This window comes from Pristiophorus japonicus, chromosome 1 (assembly GCF_044704955.1).
Source record: "Pristiophorus japonicus isolate sPriJap1 chromosome 1, sPriJap1.hap1, whole genome shotgun sequence".
Classification (NCBI taxonomy): domain Eukaryota; kingdom Metazoa; phylum Chordata; class Chondrichthyes; family Pristiophoridae; genus Pristiophorus; species Pristiophorus japonicus.
Genome location: NC_091977.1, coordinates 277,965,751 through 277,983,024, shown reverse-complemented (window position 1 = coordinate 277,983,024; position 17,274 = coordinate 277,965,751). Strand labels below are relative to the sequence as shown.

Sequence of the window (17,274 nt, the reverse complement as noted above, 5' to 3'; positions counted from 1 at the left end):
TCAGTTCAGGAATCACCTCAATGACCTAACCAGGTAAGGAAAGGTGGGTAAAGTTGCACATTCATCTACATCTGCTATGCGCATCACACCACCCTCTCACTCTCCCTTGTCAAACCTACGCCATCACATCACTCCTCACACCCACTTACCTTGCAATCTCACCCATCCTTTTCTTTCTATGCACTTCCTTACAGCCCCATTTATCCACCCACCACTCCCACTCTCCCTCATCCTTATGGAATTTGATGCCTCTCCCTGATAGTCACCCTCACTGTATCCATCAGGTGTGCACATGCCATTACATTCACTCATGTCTGTTCTTTCCCCTGTTGCAGGAGAAGAGACCACAGAACAAGAGGGAGAAAGCCGGAGGTGGTCCTCCACAGATTTGCCAGCTAACAACTGCAGAGAAGGAAGCTGCAAAGATCAGTGGCATTTCGCCATCCCTGGCCGTCAGAGATGGGGATATAAGGAACTCCCAGCCGTCTGGTGATACTTAAAAATCAGCGACCCACATGCCATACAACATTCAATCAGGTTGACTTGATTTCAACAGCAAATGAAATATGATCATCTTCACAATGATAAGTTGCAACATTCTTACTTTGCCAGTACTAATTCATGTCATTTCTCTCCCCCCAGGGCCTTCACGCCTACAACAGGAATCCATGGACCTCGCAGACGACAAATCCTCAGGGGCTAATTCCTTCTGAGAGTGCACCAGGACGCATGTTTGCTGTGCACCAGCCCAGACTCGCACTTTGTTGGGACCAGTTAAACAGGTGGGTTTTCACCTGGTGACTCGCATTTCACAAGTGAGCAAGAGCAAATGGCGGAATCAGGGACAGTAGTGGAGGGTCCGTGTTGGAGAAAGCTGCCTTCTCCAAACTTTGCTCAGCTGGACACAGATGCTGTACATCGATGAAGAGGAGCATCGTTGAGCAGCAGCAGAGAATGTGTGATGCGCTGACAGGCCTTCCAAGCACACTGACCACCATTGCCGAGAGAATGGAGGAGTCCGCCTCGAGCATGAATGGCTTGATGTCGCAGGGCATTGCGATGATGTGTTCTTCCATGAATAGAGTGGCCAGCTCCGTGGAACATCAATCACAGCAATCAAATGAGTCCATGCAAGGCTTGGCCACTGTCGTGCAGACGTTGGGTGCCAACATGTCTGCCGCTTACCTAGGATGACTGATATCTTAGCCTTGGCTTTTCATCGCCACACTGATTTGCAGCAGGTTCTCCAGAACAGTGGAAGCAGAGAGGTGTGGCTGGCCCATGAGAGGGATGATTACGAAAGGGGACATGGAAGTGGGGACTCCACTCAAAGCGCTCCCACCTCTCACCTGTTGCCTCCCCCCACCCAAGTCAGTACCCGGCATGCTGTCTCCTCTCCCGATGGCCGAGTCTGCCCCTGCACAGGTGCTGGTGGAGCAGTGTTTGACGGGGCCCTCACAGGCTCCAACACACAGAGGTTGTTGGTCAAGGGCATTTCAGCAGTCAGAGCAGGGATCTGAGCAGCACTGCCTCTACCTCTGCTCAACCCACAGGGGTTGCACCATGTAGGAGCAGTAGGAAAAGGAAGAGTAATTGCACAAAGGTATGAGAAAATGTAATGTTGTGAAGTTTCTGTTCTTTAGTAGAAACACAAATATTTTATTTGTTTGCACCACTTTCCCATCTTGCCCATTCTTGGTCGCCTTTTAACTTGCATAATGATGAATTGGAAGAGATGAATTGACAGAGACCAATGGGGAATGTGCAAGGCATGGTTGGCTGTTTGCAGAATTGTTTTATGTCAGTGGCATTAGGGCAGGGAAGAGTGCCTGTTGCATATGCTTCTAACATCATCCACTGGTGTAACCTAAGTGAACCTTGCGTTAATAAGGGCATCCCAGGCAGCAATGTGAGCAGCTGGTAATGCATTGCCCTCATCACTTTCCTCCTCATCTTCCTCCTCCTCGGAATCGTCTGCAGACGATCTGCGCTCTGCGCCTTGTTACTCCTGCAGGTCCAAACCTCGCTGCTGTGCTGAGCGTAGCACACCTCGGTCATTCTGGAAACTGTCGCTGGTGCGTACTGAAGGGCGCCTCAGACCTGTCACCTGATGGCTTGCTCGATCACGTGTCTGATGGTCATATGGGCTTCATTGGTCGCGTTTCTGACAGGTGTTATCAGTCAAGTTCGTGGTGGGGTATCCCTTGTCTCCTAGCAGCCACCCCTTAACTCTGCTTGCAGGTCCAAAGCCATCGTGGAGCTTGAAATGCCACATGATGAAAGCATCATGCCAGCTCCCCAAGGGGCCAAAATTCAGCCTCCCGATAAGGTCGGTTACCACTGAAAAGTAGTGGTGTCGAATGGCCACCGATTTTTGGTCGAATGGCTGCCGATTACAAAATTCTCCTCGATGGTTTTTCCCCACTTCCGCTCCGCTGCTGCCAAACCCTCCTAAGTGTGTCATCAAAGTGCCAACCGCCGATCTCCCGCCCCGCAAGCAAAATTCACCAAAAAAAAATCTTGTGGCCACTGCGCAGTGCCCCCAACAGATTTTTCTGTCGGTGTGCTGTGTTTGCAATGTGCGTAAAATGGCGGTGCGGCTGCCATTAAAGGGGATGGCGCACTGCCGCGGCCGCCATCTTATTTTTTTTGTCGACCGACTGCCAGGTCACGACAATTATGCCCCTGGGTTTTTGGGTGCCAGGCTGCTGGCCCGGCCGAAACCCTCTCTGGTGGCACAGTGGATCTAAATAAAATAATCGCAGAGCTTAAGTGAAGGGGAGAGACGTGGTGACACGCCAGCGTGATGATGTCATCAGTGCTAGGCTGATGACTGGCAGCGGCGCACACACCGCCCGCCCCCACTTCCACTCGGCTTATGATTGATCTTCCGCTCTCCGCTCTACTTACGCCCCCATTATGACCGACTTCCGCTCCGCTCGAAAAAAAAGACAAAGAGCTGAATTTCGCGCAATAGGCCACCGCATCCACCGCGCCGGTGAAAACACAGGAAAAACGGTAGGTGCGACCTGTTTCCAGCAGAGGTGATTTTCTACCCCCAGGAATCTTGCGCACACCTGCAGAAATATCTTTCAGATGTTGCATACCAGCTGCACATTGATGGAGTGGAAGCCCTTCCGGTTGACAAATAACTCCTGGGTGATCTGGGGGTGTGCGGATGGCCATGTGTATGCAGTCGATGACGCCCTGCCCCTGTAGGAAGCCAGCTGGAGACGCAATCCCGAGTGCCCACTCATTCTGATTGGCATCATCGCAGGCGAAGGTTATCCACTTTGGTGGCAAATACAGAAAGGCGGATTATTATCTGAATGGTGACAGATTAGTAAAAGAGGAGGTGCAACAAGACTTGGGTGTCAGGGTACATCAGTCATTGAAGGTAGGCATGCAGGTACAGCAGGCAGTAAAGAAAACAAATGGCATGCTGGCTTTCATAGCGATGGGATTTGAGTATAGGAGCAGGGAGGTCTTACTGCAGTTGTACAGGGCCTTGGTGAGACCACACCTTGAGTATTGTGTGCAGTTTTGGTCTCCTAATCTGAGGAAAGACATTCTTGCTATTGAGGGAGTGCATTGAAGATTCACCAGACTGATTCCTGGGATGGCAGGACTGATATATGAAGAAAGACTGGATCGACTTGGCTTATATTCACTGGAATTCAGAAGAATGAGAGGGGATCTCATCGATACGTATAAAATTCTGATGGGATTGGACAGGTTAGATACAGGAAGAATGTTCCTGATGTTAGGGAAGTCCAGAACCAGGGGTCACAGTCCAAGGATAATGGGTAAGCCATTTAGGACCGAGATGAGGAGAAACTTCTTCACTCAGAGACTTGTGAACCTGTGGAATTCTCTACCACAGAAAGTTGTTGAGGCCAGTTTGTTAGATATGTTCAAAAGGGAGTTAGATGTGGCCCTTACGGCTAAAGGGATCAAGGGGTATGGAGAGAAAGCAGGAATGGGTACTGAAGTTGCATGATCAGCCATGAATGGTGGTGCATGCTCGAAGGGCCGAATGGCCTACTCCTGCACCTATTTCCTATGTTTCTATAATTGCCGGCCCTGGCAAACAAACAATCAGTCTTACATTTGTGGGCAGCTTACTAGGATATCCTGGATATGTCTCCAGTAGATCCCTGAAAGGATCCGGAGGCAAGAGCGCTGAGGGCGGAGGTCACTTTGATAGCCATTAGTAATGCAGGGAGCAGGTCTTGTTCTCGGTGGCTGCGGATGTCTGGCACCACCTGACACAATAATCTCAGCCTTCGGTGCCTCCTGCGATCTGCGCCTCTCTGCCGCTCCCCCCTCTTTGCCGCACCCCCTCTCTGCCACCGCCCCCCTCTCTGCCGCCCCCCCCCACCTCTCTGCTGCCCCCCCCTCTCTGCCACACCCAACCTCTCTGCCGCCCCCCTCTCTCTGCCGCTCCCCTCTCTGCTGTCCAGCTGCAGGTATCTTAACAGCAGGCTGCTGCTGCTGGTCATACTGCTCCTCATCCGAGGTCCCACCTAAGGCAGCCAAGGCGCCACCCATCCTGATGTGATTCAGAAAGCCTCCAAAGTATAGAAAGTAAACTTTCAGCAAGCAATAACAAAAACAACTTGTATTTATATAGCGCCTTTAACATAGTGAAACGTCCCAATGCTCAAGAGGGCAGAATTAGAGGATCGCAGACATCTCGGGGAGGTGGAGGGGTGGGCGGGGGAGTGGTTTGTAGAGCTGGAGGAGATTACAGAGATAGGGAGAGGTGAGGCCATAGAGGGATTTGAAAACAAGGATGAGAATTTTGAAATCGAGGCGTTGCTTAACCGGGAACCAATGTAGGTCAGCGAGCACAGGGGTGATGGGTTAGCGGGACTTGGTGCGAGCACAGGGATGGTACTGGAGGAGTTTACAGAGACATGAAGTGCTGAAGCCATAGAGGGATTTGGAAACAAGGATAATTTTGAAATCGAGGCATTGCTTAACCAGGAGCCAATGTAGTTCAGCGAGCACAGGGGTGATGGGTGAGCTTGACTTGGTGCGAGTTAGGACAAACATACTGTGAACAAACCTCTTTCCACATGTAGACAAAAAAGCAGCTGTGAGTACTGAGTATTTATTGCCGTATTTCCATGAGTTTGAATCAGCCTCCTCAATTGCCGTTGTGCTCTCGCCTTGCTTTCACTGGTGAGTTTCAGGGAATCCGGGAAACCCGTGGATTCGATGTTAAACGTAAAACTGTTAGAATATCAGTCCAATTGAACAATGACTTTATGTTAATAGGAAACCCGTCTCTCCTGAGGGGGCTACACGCAACAAGCCGAATGCGCTTGAGTTAAACGTGGAGGTCGATGGGTTGGAGCTGGCTTCCTGACCCGCTTGCATTTTTGCTGGATTTAACCCCCCCTCATCACACAAACCCACCCACTCCACCAAGTTAAAATTCCACCCCTTTGTGTAATATGGTTCAACAATAAAGAAAGTAGAAAGTAACTAATTGGAACAGAGAAGAGCACAAAGAGTCTAAAATGCCATGGAAATTCTCTAGCTATCTCATCTTGATGCCAAGAGGAGACTGGTGGAAAACTCCTGTTTTTTTAGGCTGTGTGTCTTAGTCACCTCTCCACTCACATCATTCACCACAATGCACTTCTATCTTCAACCAGGAGGTTTGTATGATCTGGGCCATGTTGCAGGTTTGGAACCAGAAGGCTAGAGAAAGATTTGAGACTGAGGTCTGAGGTGTTCAAAGTGCAGCTGATGGGCCACAGGGGCTTCAAGCCCTGATGATTCATCCCACAAAGCTCGTGCAACTCAGTTCTATTTCCACTTATAAGGCATGACTCTGGGATCCAGTGGTGTGAGCAGCAATCACATCGCGTGCACCTTGGGGACATTGCGAGTATGCAGCCTGTGACTTTCTATCTATTAAAATGCGTAGATAGAAAATCACAGACTGCATGATGACAATGATCTCAGGTGGGCTCCTTGTGAGCTGCCCTCCCTGCTGGGCACACTGGATCATATGTACTTGTTTGTCCTGTTTGAATTTCATGGGCCTCGCGTTTTGGAACATTAATGGCCCTGAATTTGCGGTCAGAAACTTCCCGCGGGGAAATGTCTCCGATCTGCAAATAAAATGTCCACATAGCCCAACTCTGTACCAGTGGATACCTTTTTCCCAGGAATTCGTCCGATAAATTCTTGACAGAATGCAAATTCCAGATTTTCGCACATGCGCTTCGTGTGCGGAAAAACCTGAAATTGCACGACCCTTACGGGCACATGCGCACCTCGTACACACCCGTAGGGGCCACAAATTACAGCCCATTATATGGTCTGGGAAATCTGCACCTAAGTGGCCTGTGGAGATGTGGAATCCTAAACTTTATCTCTGGATAAAGGACTGATGAAGCACTTGTGATTTTTTTGTTAATTTATTTTTTTCTGCAATAAAAGAATTGTAGTTTTGACCTTCATCTCAGTTCTTCACTTTATTTCTCTGCTCCAGCCACTTACCATTAGTCAGCTTCCTTCAGCCATGTAGGTTTGACAGCCTTGTTTATGAATTGCTCCCAGACAGCCTTCTATAGGACTTGCACATACCATAGACCGACTAAATAAGTCAGTGCTCTAGGTGATGCATACATGGGATATTGAGGCTAGATTGAGTGACCAAACGATAGTGAAAAATGGGTTTGGGGCTTAAACTCACAATTATCTACTTGGAAAACAGCCTCCCTATTGCTTGTGCTGCTGGTTCCCTGAAATTAAATTTTCTTTTATACATTGCAAAGCCTAAGTCCCTTCTTTGAGCCTCTTTTGTTTCCTGTATGTTTCCAAGCTGTTTACTTCTGGATGGGATGAGGGAGCAACAGAGTTGTCTCACAGTTGTCCCCACAGCACTGCTAATACTGCCCTATACCAGGCATCGTTACGGTTTGCTGTCCAGGATGGGGCGTTTCTGCACCAATTCCAACCCCATCGTTATAATACCGAAGGCAGAGCATCCAGCTATTAATCCAAACTCGTGGTCGTTCAACGTCAGCACCATTTGTTGAATACTATTCTTTTTGCACAGTTTATGACATTAGAAATGGAGCTGCTTTGTTGAACTTGTCTCTTGTGCTATAATGTACTTCTTGAGGGGAATCACATTTGACTGATATTTGGGGTAGGATTCAAATTTGGCTTCTGTATTATTTGAGATAAAATTTGTCTTCGTCTTCAGAGCAACACAAAAGTTGCAATCAAAGCCAAACTTTGAGGTTCTAGATTTGTTCAACTCTACAAAGATAACGTTTATGTCCTGAGAAATACAATTAATTTGGAGAGAGACCTAAATGGTCAGAAATAATGGATAAGAGTAATTTTTATTAACATATGTGGTCTGTGTTTTGTCTGCCTGGCATACAAGAGGACAATGGTGCAAAATAAGTCCCCATTACCACTAAGTTACATTATTGTGGTATCAGAATGTGCTGAAAAACTCAGAAGAAGATGAACAATTTCAGAAGAAAAACCTAATAAATTTGTTTACACAGGTGATTGTATCACTTATAGATACAGGGTACTTGGAAAAAATTCATTTCCAGGTCCTTATGAGACTGCTACTTTGTTTTTTTCCTCAGCCATTAACTAAAAAAGCATTATTCAACTTAATTGTGCTAATTAGTTTGTGAAGTCTGTTTATTCTTCACATCAAGTATGTATTTCATTTGCAATTAAGGTTGCTTGCAGTACAAACATGTTTAAGAATGTATAAAACTGTTATTTTAAAGCGATAATATGCTTTTTATTTGAATGACATAGACAGCTCCAAAAAATGATTTGGATCTATTTGGTACTTTCCAATGCAGTTCAATTTGCTCAAATATTTCCACTTGAGATCTGAAACAATGGGCAGTTCTTAAATAGTATTTCATGAATTAGTAACAACAATTTCAGATGCCAGTACCAAAATTTGGATTTGAATAAATAATATTACCAATATAATGGTGCTTAATGCACAACTAGAACCAATGGGAAGGACTGTGCAGAGGTACTAGAGCTGGGTGTCTGGATTTCCTCATGAGAGCAGTCCTTCTTCAGATACAGCGGGGAGCTGATGTGCATTGCAGAGTGCAGTGCAAGTGAGGCGAGAGAATCTTTCTTGACAAACAGGAAATGAAAAAAACAAATCGGGAAACCTTACAACGAGGCACAGGGGCTGATAATGTGTAGCTTTGCAGGAATGAGCTGACTGCCTGAAAATGCATGGTCAACTGAGCTGAATGCTTTCCTTGTGCTCTGGGCACATCGCTTATGATGCACCAGGAGCACCACGTTGCGGGAGCCGGATTGTTGAGTGGCAACATCCAGTCAAGGGCTCCTGCATTTAGGGCTAGGGTTAAATGCAGGCCTCCTAACTGGTGTGCGGAGAGGAATAGAAGAGTAACTGGCAAAATGATGGCAGGGGGACATTGGGCAGGGGATTTAATTTGAAAAAAAAATTATGATCTCTCCTTCAGTGCCCATTCCAAATACAGCTTAAGTGCCCCAGTCGCTTTATGGGGAATTAATTTTCCCAGGCCATTGTGGGCCACTAACCGCCTCAAGTACATTCCAATTTGACAAATTAGTCCATTGTTTAGAAATCTTGTTTCCACTAGACATTCAGTTCTCCAGTGGTCTTTGTATTTCAGCCACTTTATACGATATTTAGATTAAAAGATCTTGTTGCTGAATAGGTCCAATAATAAATCTGGAACAGATTGAGCAACAACAGATAACCCTGTAGGGCGTATTGCCCAGCAAGGGACAGCACTTGCAGCGAGTGCTGCTTGGAAAAGTGAGGGGCCTGATTTTCAGTCCATTAATTTAAGTGAATGAAAAATCGGTCACCGTGGGCCTGTGATTTCTTGACCAATGAGCAAGCCTCATACTGGGAGCACCCACTCTGTGAATCCGCCCTCATCTGTGCAACATTTGAGCATCCCTAATTGCTCCTAAATAGGAACAAGCCTTTAATGTAGTGGTTTTGTATAGTGTCAGCTACCCAAAGGAAAACAGTGTTTTTGGAGAAAATGCCCTATATTTATTGCTGGTAAATCAAAAAATTACACAAAGCTGATGGCCTTTCAGCCGCATCCTCCAAGGTACAGGTAACCCAGTTTGAATCTCTTTGCTTTAAAACAACTGTAAGACACACAATGTAAAATGAGTACGAAAGTGCATTTGTAACTTTGTCACTCTAGCAGAGACCTTCCCCAGTGAGGCAAGGTCCATGCAAGTTAGAGTTTAGAAGAATGAGAGGTGATCTCATTGAAACATACAAACTCCTTACAGGGCTTGACAGGGTAGATGCAGGGAGAATGTTTCCCCTGGCTGGGGAGTCTAGAACCAGGGGTCACAGACTCAGAATAAGGGGTCAGCCATTTAGGACTGAGATGAGGAGAAACAGCTTCACTCAGAGGATGGTGAATCTTTGGAATTCTCTACCCCAGAGGGCTATGGAGGCTCAGTCTTTGAGTATATTCAAGACAGAGAACAATAGATTTCTGGATATTAAGGGAATCGAAGGAGATAGGGACAGTGCAGGAAAGTGCAGTTGAGGTAGAAGATCAGCCATGATCTCATTGAATGGCGGAGCAGGCTCAAGGGACTGAATGGCCTACTCCTGCTCCTAATTCTTATGTTCTTAACAATGTAGAAACGGCTATGCTGCTATGCTGGCTTGCATGGGTTAAGGCCACCTGTGCCCAGTCTCAAGGTGCTGGAATGGACATAAGTTATACTGCCAGCAGCTGTTTACCTTGGCCATCAGCAGCACCCACCAGTTAGGGGTACGAAGAAAAGGCCTCTCCCAAGGGAAGTCAAGGTGCCTATGACTATGCTGCATTGCTTTGTGTGCTTTACGGTTTGTCAGCGGTAATTCTGTAAAACAAATGGGGTACTACTAGGCCAAATTCCATTACAGCTATTTGGAATTGAGTTTAATGAAGTGCTGGCTTATGCCTGCAAACAACCAAGTCTATGTTAATGTATAAAAAGGATACAGTCTCTTCACATTGTTTTGTATGAATATTCAAGCTGATCTTCTGCTCACTAATCTACTTTTTATTCCTGTTCACTGTCCTTTCATGCATTTTATGTAAATGTATACAAACATTCTTTGTTTTTTCTAACATGTCTTCTTGGCTTTCGTAGAGATTTTCAATACACTGCAGTTTGAAATAAAAAGGTTTCACAATTACATCTCTCTCTAAAGTTCCCATTTGTGAGTAACACCGTCTGTTTCAATTATACTCACTGGCCCTTCCTAATGATGCACTGTTAATGATTCTCAAAACCCATAGACTTTTCTCCACACCCCCGCCCCCCCATTGCCATTAGATCCCCCAGAAGGCAAGAGCTATATGATGGTAATTTTACATGCGACTGATATTATGTTGTGATCTAAATTTGAATATCATAAAAAGGCAGACTTGAAAACCCAAATTCTGGTTGGAACGGTGGCAATTTTGGGAGCTTGGTTGCTATCCTGCCCACCTAACCACAGTTGGTTTGTAGCCCATGTAATGAAAAAGTAGATGGAATTTACTCTCAAATTCAATTAAAAGATTAGAATGCAGTGCCGATGAGATTTGGGAACTGCATCAATTATTCTAAAGTTGACTTTGTGCCAAGCAACACATTTTTGAAGCACACAGATATCTGACTCTTTGCTATTCAATGCAGTTGTCTGTAATTTCTGTTTCTGTCCTTTTCTGTACCTTCCACCTCTACACTTTCTTATGTGTTTGATTCTCGCAGGGGACGTGGATTACTACTGGCTGGACCATGCGTCTTGGCATAGCAGTGAGGCGTCCCCAATGTCTTTGGTGAGACATGTGGAGCCTTACCATTCAGTTTCCTTTTCATTTCACTTTCCTTTGATTTATTTATGCCTTTGCATGTTTCTTTTCCTTTTTTTTATCCCACGCCTGTAGGGAACAGTCAAAGGGGAAAAAGAAAAACTAGTGAGCAGGCAGTATTGTCGGACTCTAACGCCTTGTCTGAGAGGCAAAAGAAAATGGTGCGATTTGGCGGCCACTCATTGGAAGAGGACTTGGAATGGTCTGAGCCTCAGATTAAAGACTCTGGGGTAGATACGTGCAGTAGCACGACACTAAACGAGGAACATAGCCATAGCGAGAAGGTACTAAGTCTGTATAGCCTGCATTCTACCTGCTCATTTGGTCTTCGTTTGCTCTCTGTCACTCATTGTAAAGGGATAGAGTCTTTCCAGAGATAAATGCACATCTATAAAAGTGCAGTTAAATAGAAAAAAAAATCCAGAGCTGCTTGCTTTATTGTTTGCTGTCTGACAGCAAAATAAAATAAAACATTTTTTCGAGACGCACAGGAATGTTCAGTTGTACGATTGCATGGTAGACTTAGAAACATTTTGTGTTGTTGTTCTTCAGTGATACCTATGTTGTTGGAACTTCCCAAATCGATTTTGCTGACTAATTAAATATCGGCTTGAAGTGTCCCCTTAAGATGATATGTTTTAAAATCAGACTGAGAGGAAAAGTTGGATCTGTTTTGCACAGAACTGTGTTTTTCTTTTTTCCCTTCCACTGTCATGTATGTGAACTTATTTTGGTGCAGTGGCATTTTGGTAGGTGTTACAATAGAATCTGTTTTGCTGTCTGCTTTGGTACTTGCTGTTGCTTAACCTTGGTGATTGTGATAGTTGATGTTGGTGCTGGTTTCTGGAGTGGGAGCTGGGCGATATTACTGAGCAGTCTTGCCCTTGCCTGCTTATTTCTCTGCATGAAGCATGAATTGAAGCAATGAGCTGCTGTAATTACACAAACATTTTCGAATGCTAAAAATGTGTCAAAGTGGGAATGTCCTCTTCCAGGTTATGAAATTGGCCCCAGTGGTGAAAATAAACCAGCTGAGCTGTATAATTACCAAATTAAGCTGATTCTACTTGGAAACCAAGACATAAATATTTGTGTAATTGCAGTGGTATTTTTAAATGGGTAAAGTTAATCTTAATGAAAGAAATACAGTGACACACAAGGAGGTTTAGGTGTTAAAGACCTGTGTGTTATTGCTTTGACCTCATAGCATCCAGTGACGTGGCAGCCATCCAAAGATGGAGAGCGCCTAATTGGTCGGATATTGTTAAATAAACGACTAAAAGATGGTAGTGTGCCTAGAGATTCTGGAGCGCTCCTGGGTCTGAAGGTGAGTAATAACTTATTAATTGTGGCTACCTATAACACTTAATATATTCTTTGCTGTGACATTTTATTCAAAGATGTTATACAAATCCTGAAAGCTGGTACATTGTTAAGAATTATGTATTCTTTATGCTCAAAAATGGATTTTTTTCGATGTTCGACATATTCTGTTCTGTTTAACTGTTGGAGCATCTCCGAAATCGTACCTCAAATGTGCAGCTGCTGTTTAGCTGGTGAGTGGTTCAGGTCAGCTTTCACTTGGAGCTTCATGTGATGTACAGTTGCACCACTAAAACTGTGCTGCCTTAGCATTCTGCCTTTTTGAAAGAATCATCTGTTAAGTCTTGATTCGAGCAAACAAATTGCTTCAGATGTTCTAATAACTTACTGTGCTCAACTATGAAGGTCTTGCTCTTGGCAACTGCATGTTACATTTCATATGGTATTTGGATATGAAATGGACTCCTTTCCTCTTATTTGAAAATGACCAATAATAAAAAAGAATCTTCTCATAAAACCCCACCTGGAAGAGCCTGAATCAAAGCCATATCTAAGAACATACAAAAATATTGCATGCTCTCCAGAAATAAGGTCATAAAGTTTGGTTGCACATTTTCTAGTGGAGGTATTCGATGTGGAATCAAATCTTGAAATTTAGATGTGGGAGGAATCTAGACATGTATTAAATGCCTTACATTTGAGATAGGATTGAGAACTCCTCGGATTTTTCCTAAAGATTATTGCCTGAAAATTTCACAGTGGTTCTCTTGGTTTTTCACCATAGCTTTGGAGCAGACTGGTGGAACCTCCAGAGAAAAGACGTAAATTGTCACCTTCTGGAGTTTCCACTGACCTTTCCATGAAGTAACGGCAGGAGATTGGGAGAATCCCCGCTGAATTTCAGGGCCTTTCCATTTTACTTTTTCACCACAGTGCAGTGCTGAGGGAGTGCTGCACTGTCGGAGGTGCCGTCTTTTGGATGAGATGTTAAACCAAGGCTCCGTCTGCTCTCTCAGGTGGATGTAAAAGATCTCATGGCTCTATTTCAAAGAAGCGCAGGGGAGTTATCTCCGCTGTCTTGGCCAATATTTATCCACTCACTCATCATAACAAAAACAGATTTTCTGGTCATTATCATGTTGCTGTTTGTGGGAGCTTGCTTGTACACAAATTGTCGACTGCGTTTCCCACATTACAACAATGACTACATTTCAAAGTACTTCATTGGCTGTAAAATGCTTTGACACTTCCGGTGGTCATGAAAGGCACTATATAAATCCAAGTCTTTCTTTTATCTAAGTTATTAGTAAATATAGTGAATAGTTGAGGCCCCAGCACAGATCCTTGTTGGACACTTCCTTCCAATTGGAGTACATACCCATTATCCCTACACTCTTGATTCTTCATTTGAGATGTCCAGTGGTCATGAAAGGCGCTATATAAATGCAAGTCTTTATTTTTAGTTTGCTCCCTTCTCTCACACCATCCCCACCGACCAGACCCACAATCGATTCGCCAGCTGACAGGACAGGCTAATGTTATAGGGATGATTCCAGGAACTCGCACTTCCAGCAGGGAGCAGCACTCACAGGAAGCATATCTCAGGAAATTGGGGCTAAGGGTACACTGCTGTGAGCGCCACTCCCTGCGAGGAGCATCAGGTTGAGGAATCACCACCGAAGGCCCTGCTACTCTGCAGCTGCCTACTATGAGATGCAGGGGATGGGTGAATTCACCAGTGTTCCTTTTTCCCACCTGGCAAGTGCTTTGCTTCTAATTAGACCCTGAAATTATAAGAGTGGACATTTAACACATTCATTTCTCTACAATTGTAACAAGGCGTTATTCCATTTCTTTTACCTTCATTGAAATAACGGAGTGAGGAATTTCAGGTCTGTGCCACCATACTATCTCTATAGTTCAGTTTATATTGTGTGTTTTTTTGGAATGCTCTGCTTAAATTCTCCATGAGTTCCAAGTATTGAAAAAGCTTCCACAACTCACATGACATGCAAGTGTTTATGATGAAGTGCTTCGTACCGATACTGGATGCAAAGAAATAAAGCAGCAAATGCCTCATTTCCCAATACTGTTATACCTCACCTTGATGCAGATAAACTTCAATTTAAAAAATATTAACTAGCTCTAAAACAATGCAGATCACATCGCAAATACAATAATTACATACATTGGATTACATAGGATTACACAGGATATATGGCACAGAAACAGGCCATTCGGCCCAACCAGTCCATGCCAGTGTTTATGCTCCACTCGAGCCTCCTCCCGTCTTTCCTCATCTAAATCTATCAGCATAACCCTTTATTCCCTTCTCCCTCATATGCTTATCTAGCCTCCCTTTAATGCATCTATACTATTCGCTTCAACCACTCCCAGTGGTAGCGAGTTCCACATTCTAACCACTCTCTAAGTAAAGAAGTTACTTCTGAATTCCCCATTGGATTTCTTGGTGACTATGTTATATTGATGGCCTCTAGTTATGCTCGTCCCCACAAGTGGAAACATTCTCTCTGTATCCACCCCTGTATCAAAACCTTTCATAATTTTAAAGACCTCTATTAGGTCACCCCTCAGCCTTCTTTTTCCAAAGAAAAAAGACCCAGCCTGTTTGTCCTTTCCTGATATGTATACCCTCGCATTTCTGGTATCATCCTTGTAAATCTTCTCTGCACCCTCTCCAGTGTCTCTATTCTTTTTATAGATTAGATAACAAAGTTATTTAAAACAAATAATTGATACCGAACGTGCGTTGCTTTGCTCTGTATGCAAACTTGGCTCTGACAGCTCTTTCATACAGTGTGATCTGTTGAAATAATCACTCATGTATTCACATCTGCTGAAATCCACTTAGAAGCTCGGGGAATGGGGCGAATCAAGCGAGATTATGCTGACGAGATGTTTCACTGCTGATGCCTGGCTCCCGAGCAGTGCTGTGTTCACCCAAAGCTTATTGCACAATGTCAGCAGGTTGAGAAAATAAACTGTTTTGCTGCCGTCGCCTGAATTCCTCATTCTAGTTTGTTTATATTTATTCTGCACGTACGCTAAATAGAAAATGTTGAATAAAGCAATCTGTCACATACCCATTCCTAAATATGGTTTACCTCCATTTTTGTGATAGCGAGGTGCCGCAATTTATTTTTAATTCGAATTTCCAATGGTTTTGTTTGTTTTCTTGTTTTTCTGACCGATCTCGCCGCTCCCCTACTGAAGGTAGTGACTCACACTGGAGTGCGATTCCATGGCCACCAGTACCATGATTGTAAGGGGTATGGAGAGAAAGCAGGAAAGGGGTACTGAGGTGAATGATCAGCCATGATCTTATTGAATAGTGGTGCAGGCTCGAAGGGCCGAATTGCCTACTCCTGCACCTATTTTCTATGTTTCTATGTAATATATTTGCTTCATGGGTTCTTTGCTCAAGAATTCATAGCAACACATTGCTATTAAGAACTAGTTGGTTTATTTAAAAAGGTTTAACAATCACATTACACATTACCAGTTCAGGCTCACAACCCTCGAATCCAACTGGCTGAGGTTTTATTGAGTCTTGTAAACATCAAGTGACTGGCTAAGCCACTCCCAACTCAACAGCTCAACAAACATGTGAGCATCCTCACAGATGCATACATTACAAAGTGGCTATTGTAAAAATGTGGTCGGGCCCAAGCAATGAGGAAGGCTATTCAACCAAGGAGACATTCACATCCAAGGCAGTTCCTTGACTCGAACAAGTCGGCACATGTACTGTTCAACACTGGCTACTGATTAGTAGTCCGGAAAGGGAATCCGGCCTGATATTTTTCACTTTTACTTTCCCTAATCCAGATACAATAAGGCCAGTTCAGAAACATTGAGGGGAATCTTTCAACTTTGTTAAAAGTCAGAATCCTGTCTACAACCCACCCAATTCTGGTTTTAACGGAGGCCGGGTGTGGTCGGGCAGCCAATCCGCTGCCATGAGGCGGGTCGTCTATTTAAATATTATAATGAGGCTGGAAGCCTCTGATTTAACCTCCATCTTGGATATAACTTTAACTGGTCGGGTTTTACACACCTCGTAAAACCCGTCCACTAATGCAAGGCGAGGACTGCTGGATCCAGGAGGTAAGAACCTTCAGACTTACCTCCTGGATCCAGGCTGCCTACTTAATGCCTCCCCGCTCCCCGCAATGATCGGAGACACCTGTGAGGCCTCACAATTGGCCCCCCAGGCCTCCAATCATATCCTTGGCCTCCGATTTCGCCCCCCAGGTCGCCCCCCCCTCTCCAATGAGGCCTCTGATCACCCCACGCTCCTGGCCTCCAATTTCCCCTCCACCCCAGGCCTCCAATTTCCCCCACCGCCTCCCTCCTCCGGTCACCGATCTTTGCTGACACAACGCCTGCCCCCCCGCCCCCCGCCCTATGCTCCTCCCAGCCCGCGATGTTTGCAATCCGATCCACACCTCAGCTTTTCTGGCTGCTCCCCAGTCGACTGTCTTCGTGTTCAGATTCCCCTTGCTTTTCTGGCCGGACCGCGATTTTCTTTGGACGCCCTCTGGCCGGCTAGTGATCTTCTTCACAGCCCGTCACCCCCACCCGATCATTCTTCATTCTGAAGATGCATTAAGCCCTGCCAGTCAGGTGATCTGAGGTCCCACTGTCTGGTGGTTTTCTCCAAGGGTCTGGGCATGAAGTGGTCATCCACAGGAGACCGGCGTAATGTCCAAATTCCAAAATTCCCTATATTCTGGAACAGTCCCAGCAGATTGGAAGATAGCAAATGCAACACTGCTAATTAAGAAAGGAGGGAGAGAGGAACATAAGAACATAAGAAATAGGAGCAGGAGTAGGTCATTTGTCCCCTCGTTCCTGCTTCACCATTCAATGAGATCATAGCTGATCTGATCATGGGTTCAGTTCCACTTCCCTGCCGGCTCCCCATAACCCCTCACTCCCTTATCGTTCAAAGATCTGTCGATCTCCACCTTAAATATATTCAATGACCCAGCCTCCACAGCTCTCTGGGGCAGAGAATTCCACAGATTTATGA

The 17,274-nt window shown here is 45.0% G+C and overlaps 1 protein-coding gene across 1 annotated transcript in view; it reads left to right on the top strand.

Annotated features, from left to right (window-relative positions):
• Positions 1-17,274, top strand: part of rims2a (regulating synaptic membrane exocytosis 2a) — a 1,685,585-nt gene that overhangs the window by 958,572 nt on the left and 709,739 nt on the right. Inside the window, exons 10-11 of the mRNA XM_070888461.1 lie at positions 10,971-11,179; positions 12,103-12,222. Coding sequence (XP_070744562.1) covers positions 10,971-11,179; positions 12,103-12,222 — 329 coding nt within the window. The remainder of the gene's footprint in view (positions 1-10,970; positions 11,180-12,102; positions 12,223-17,274) is intronic.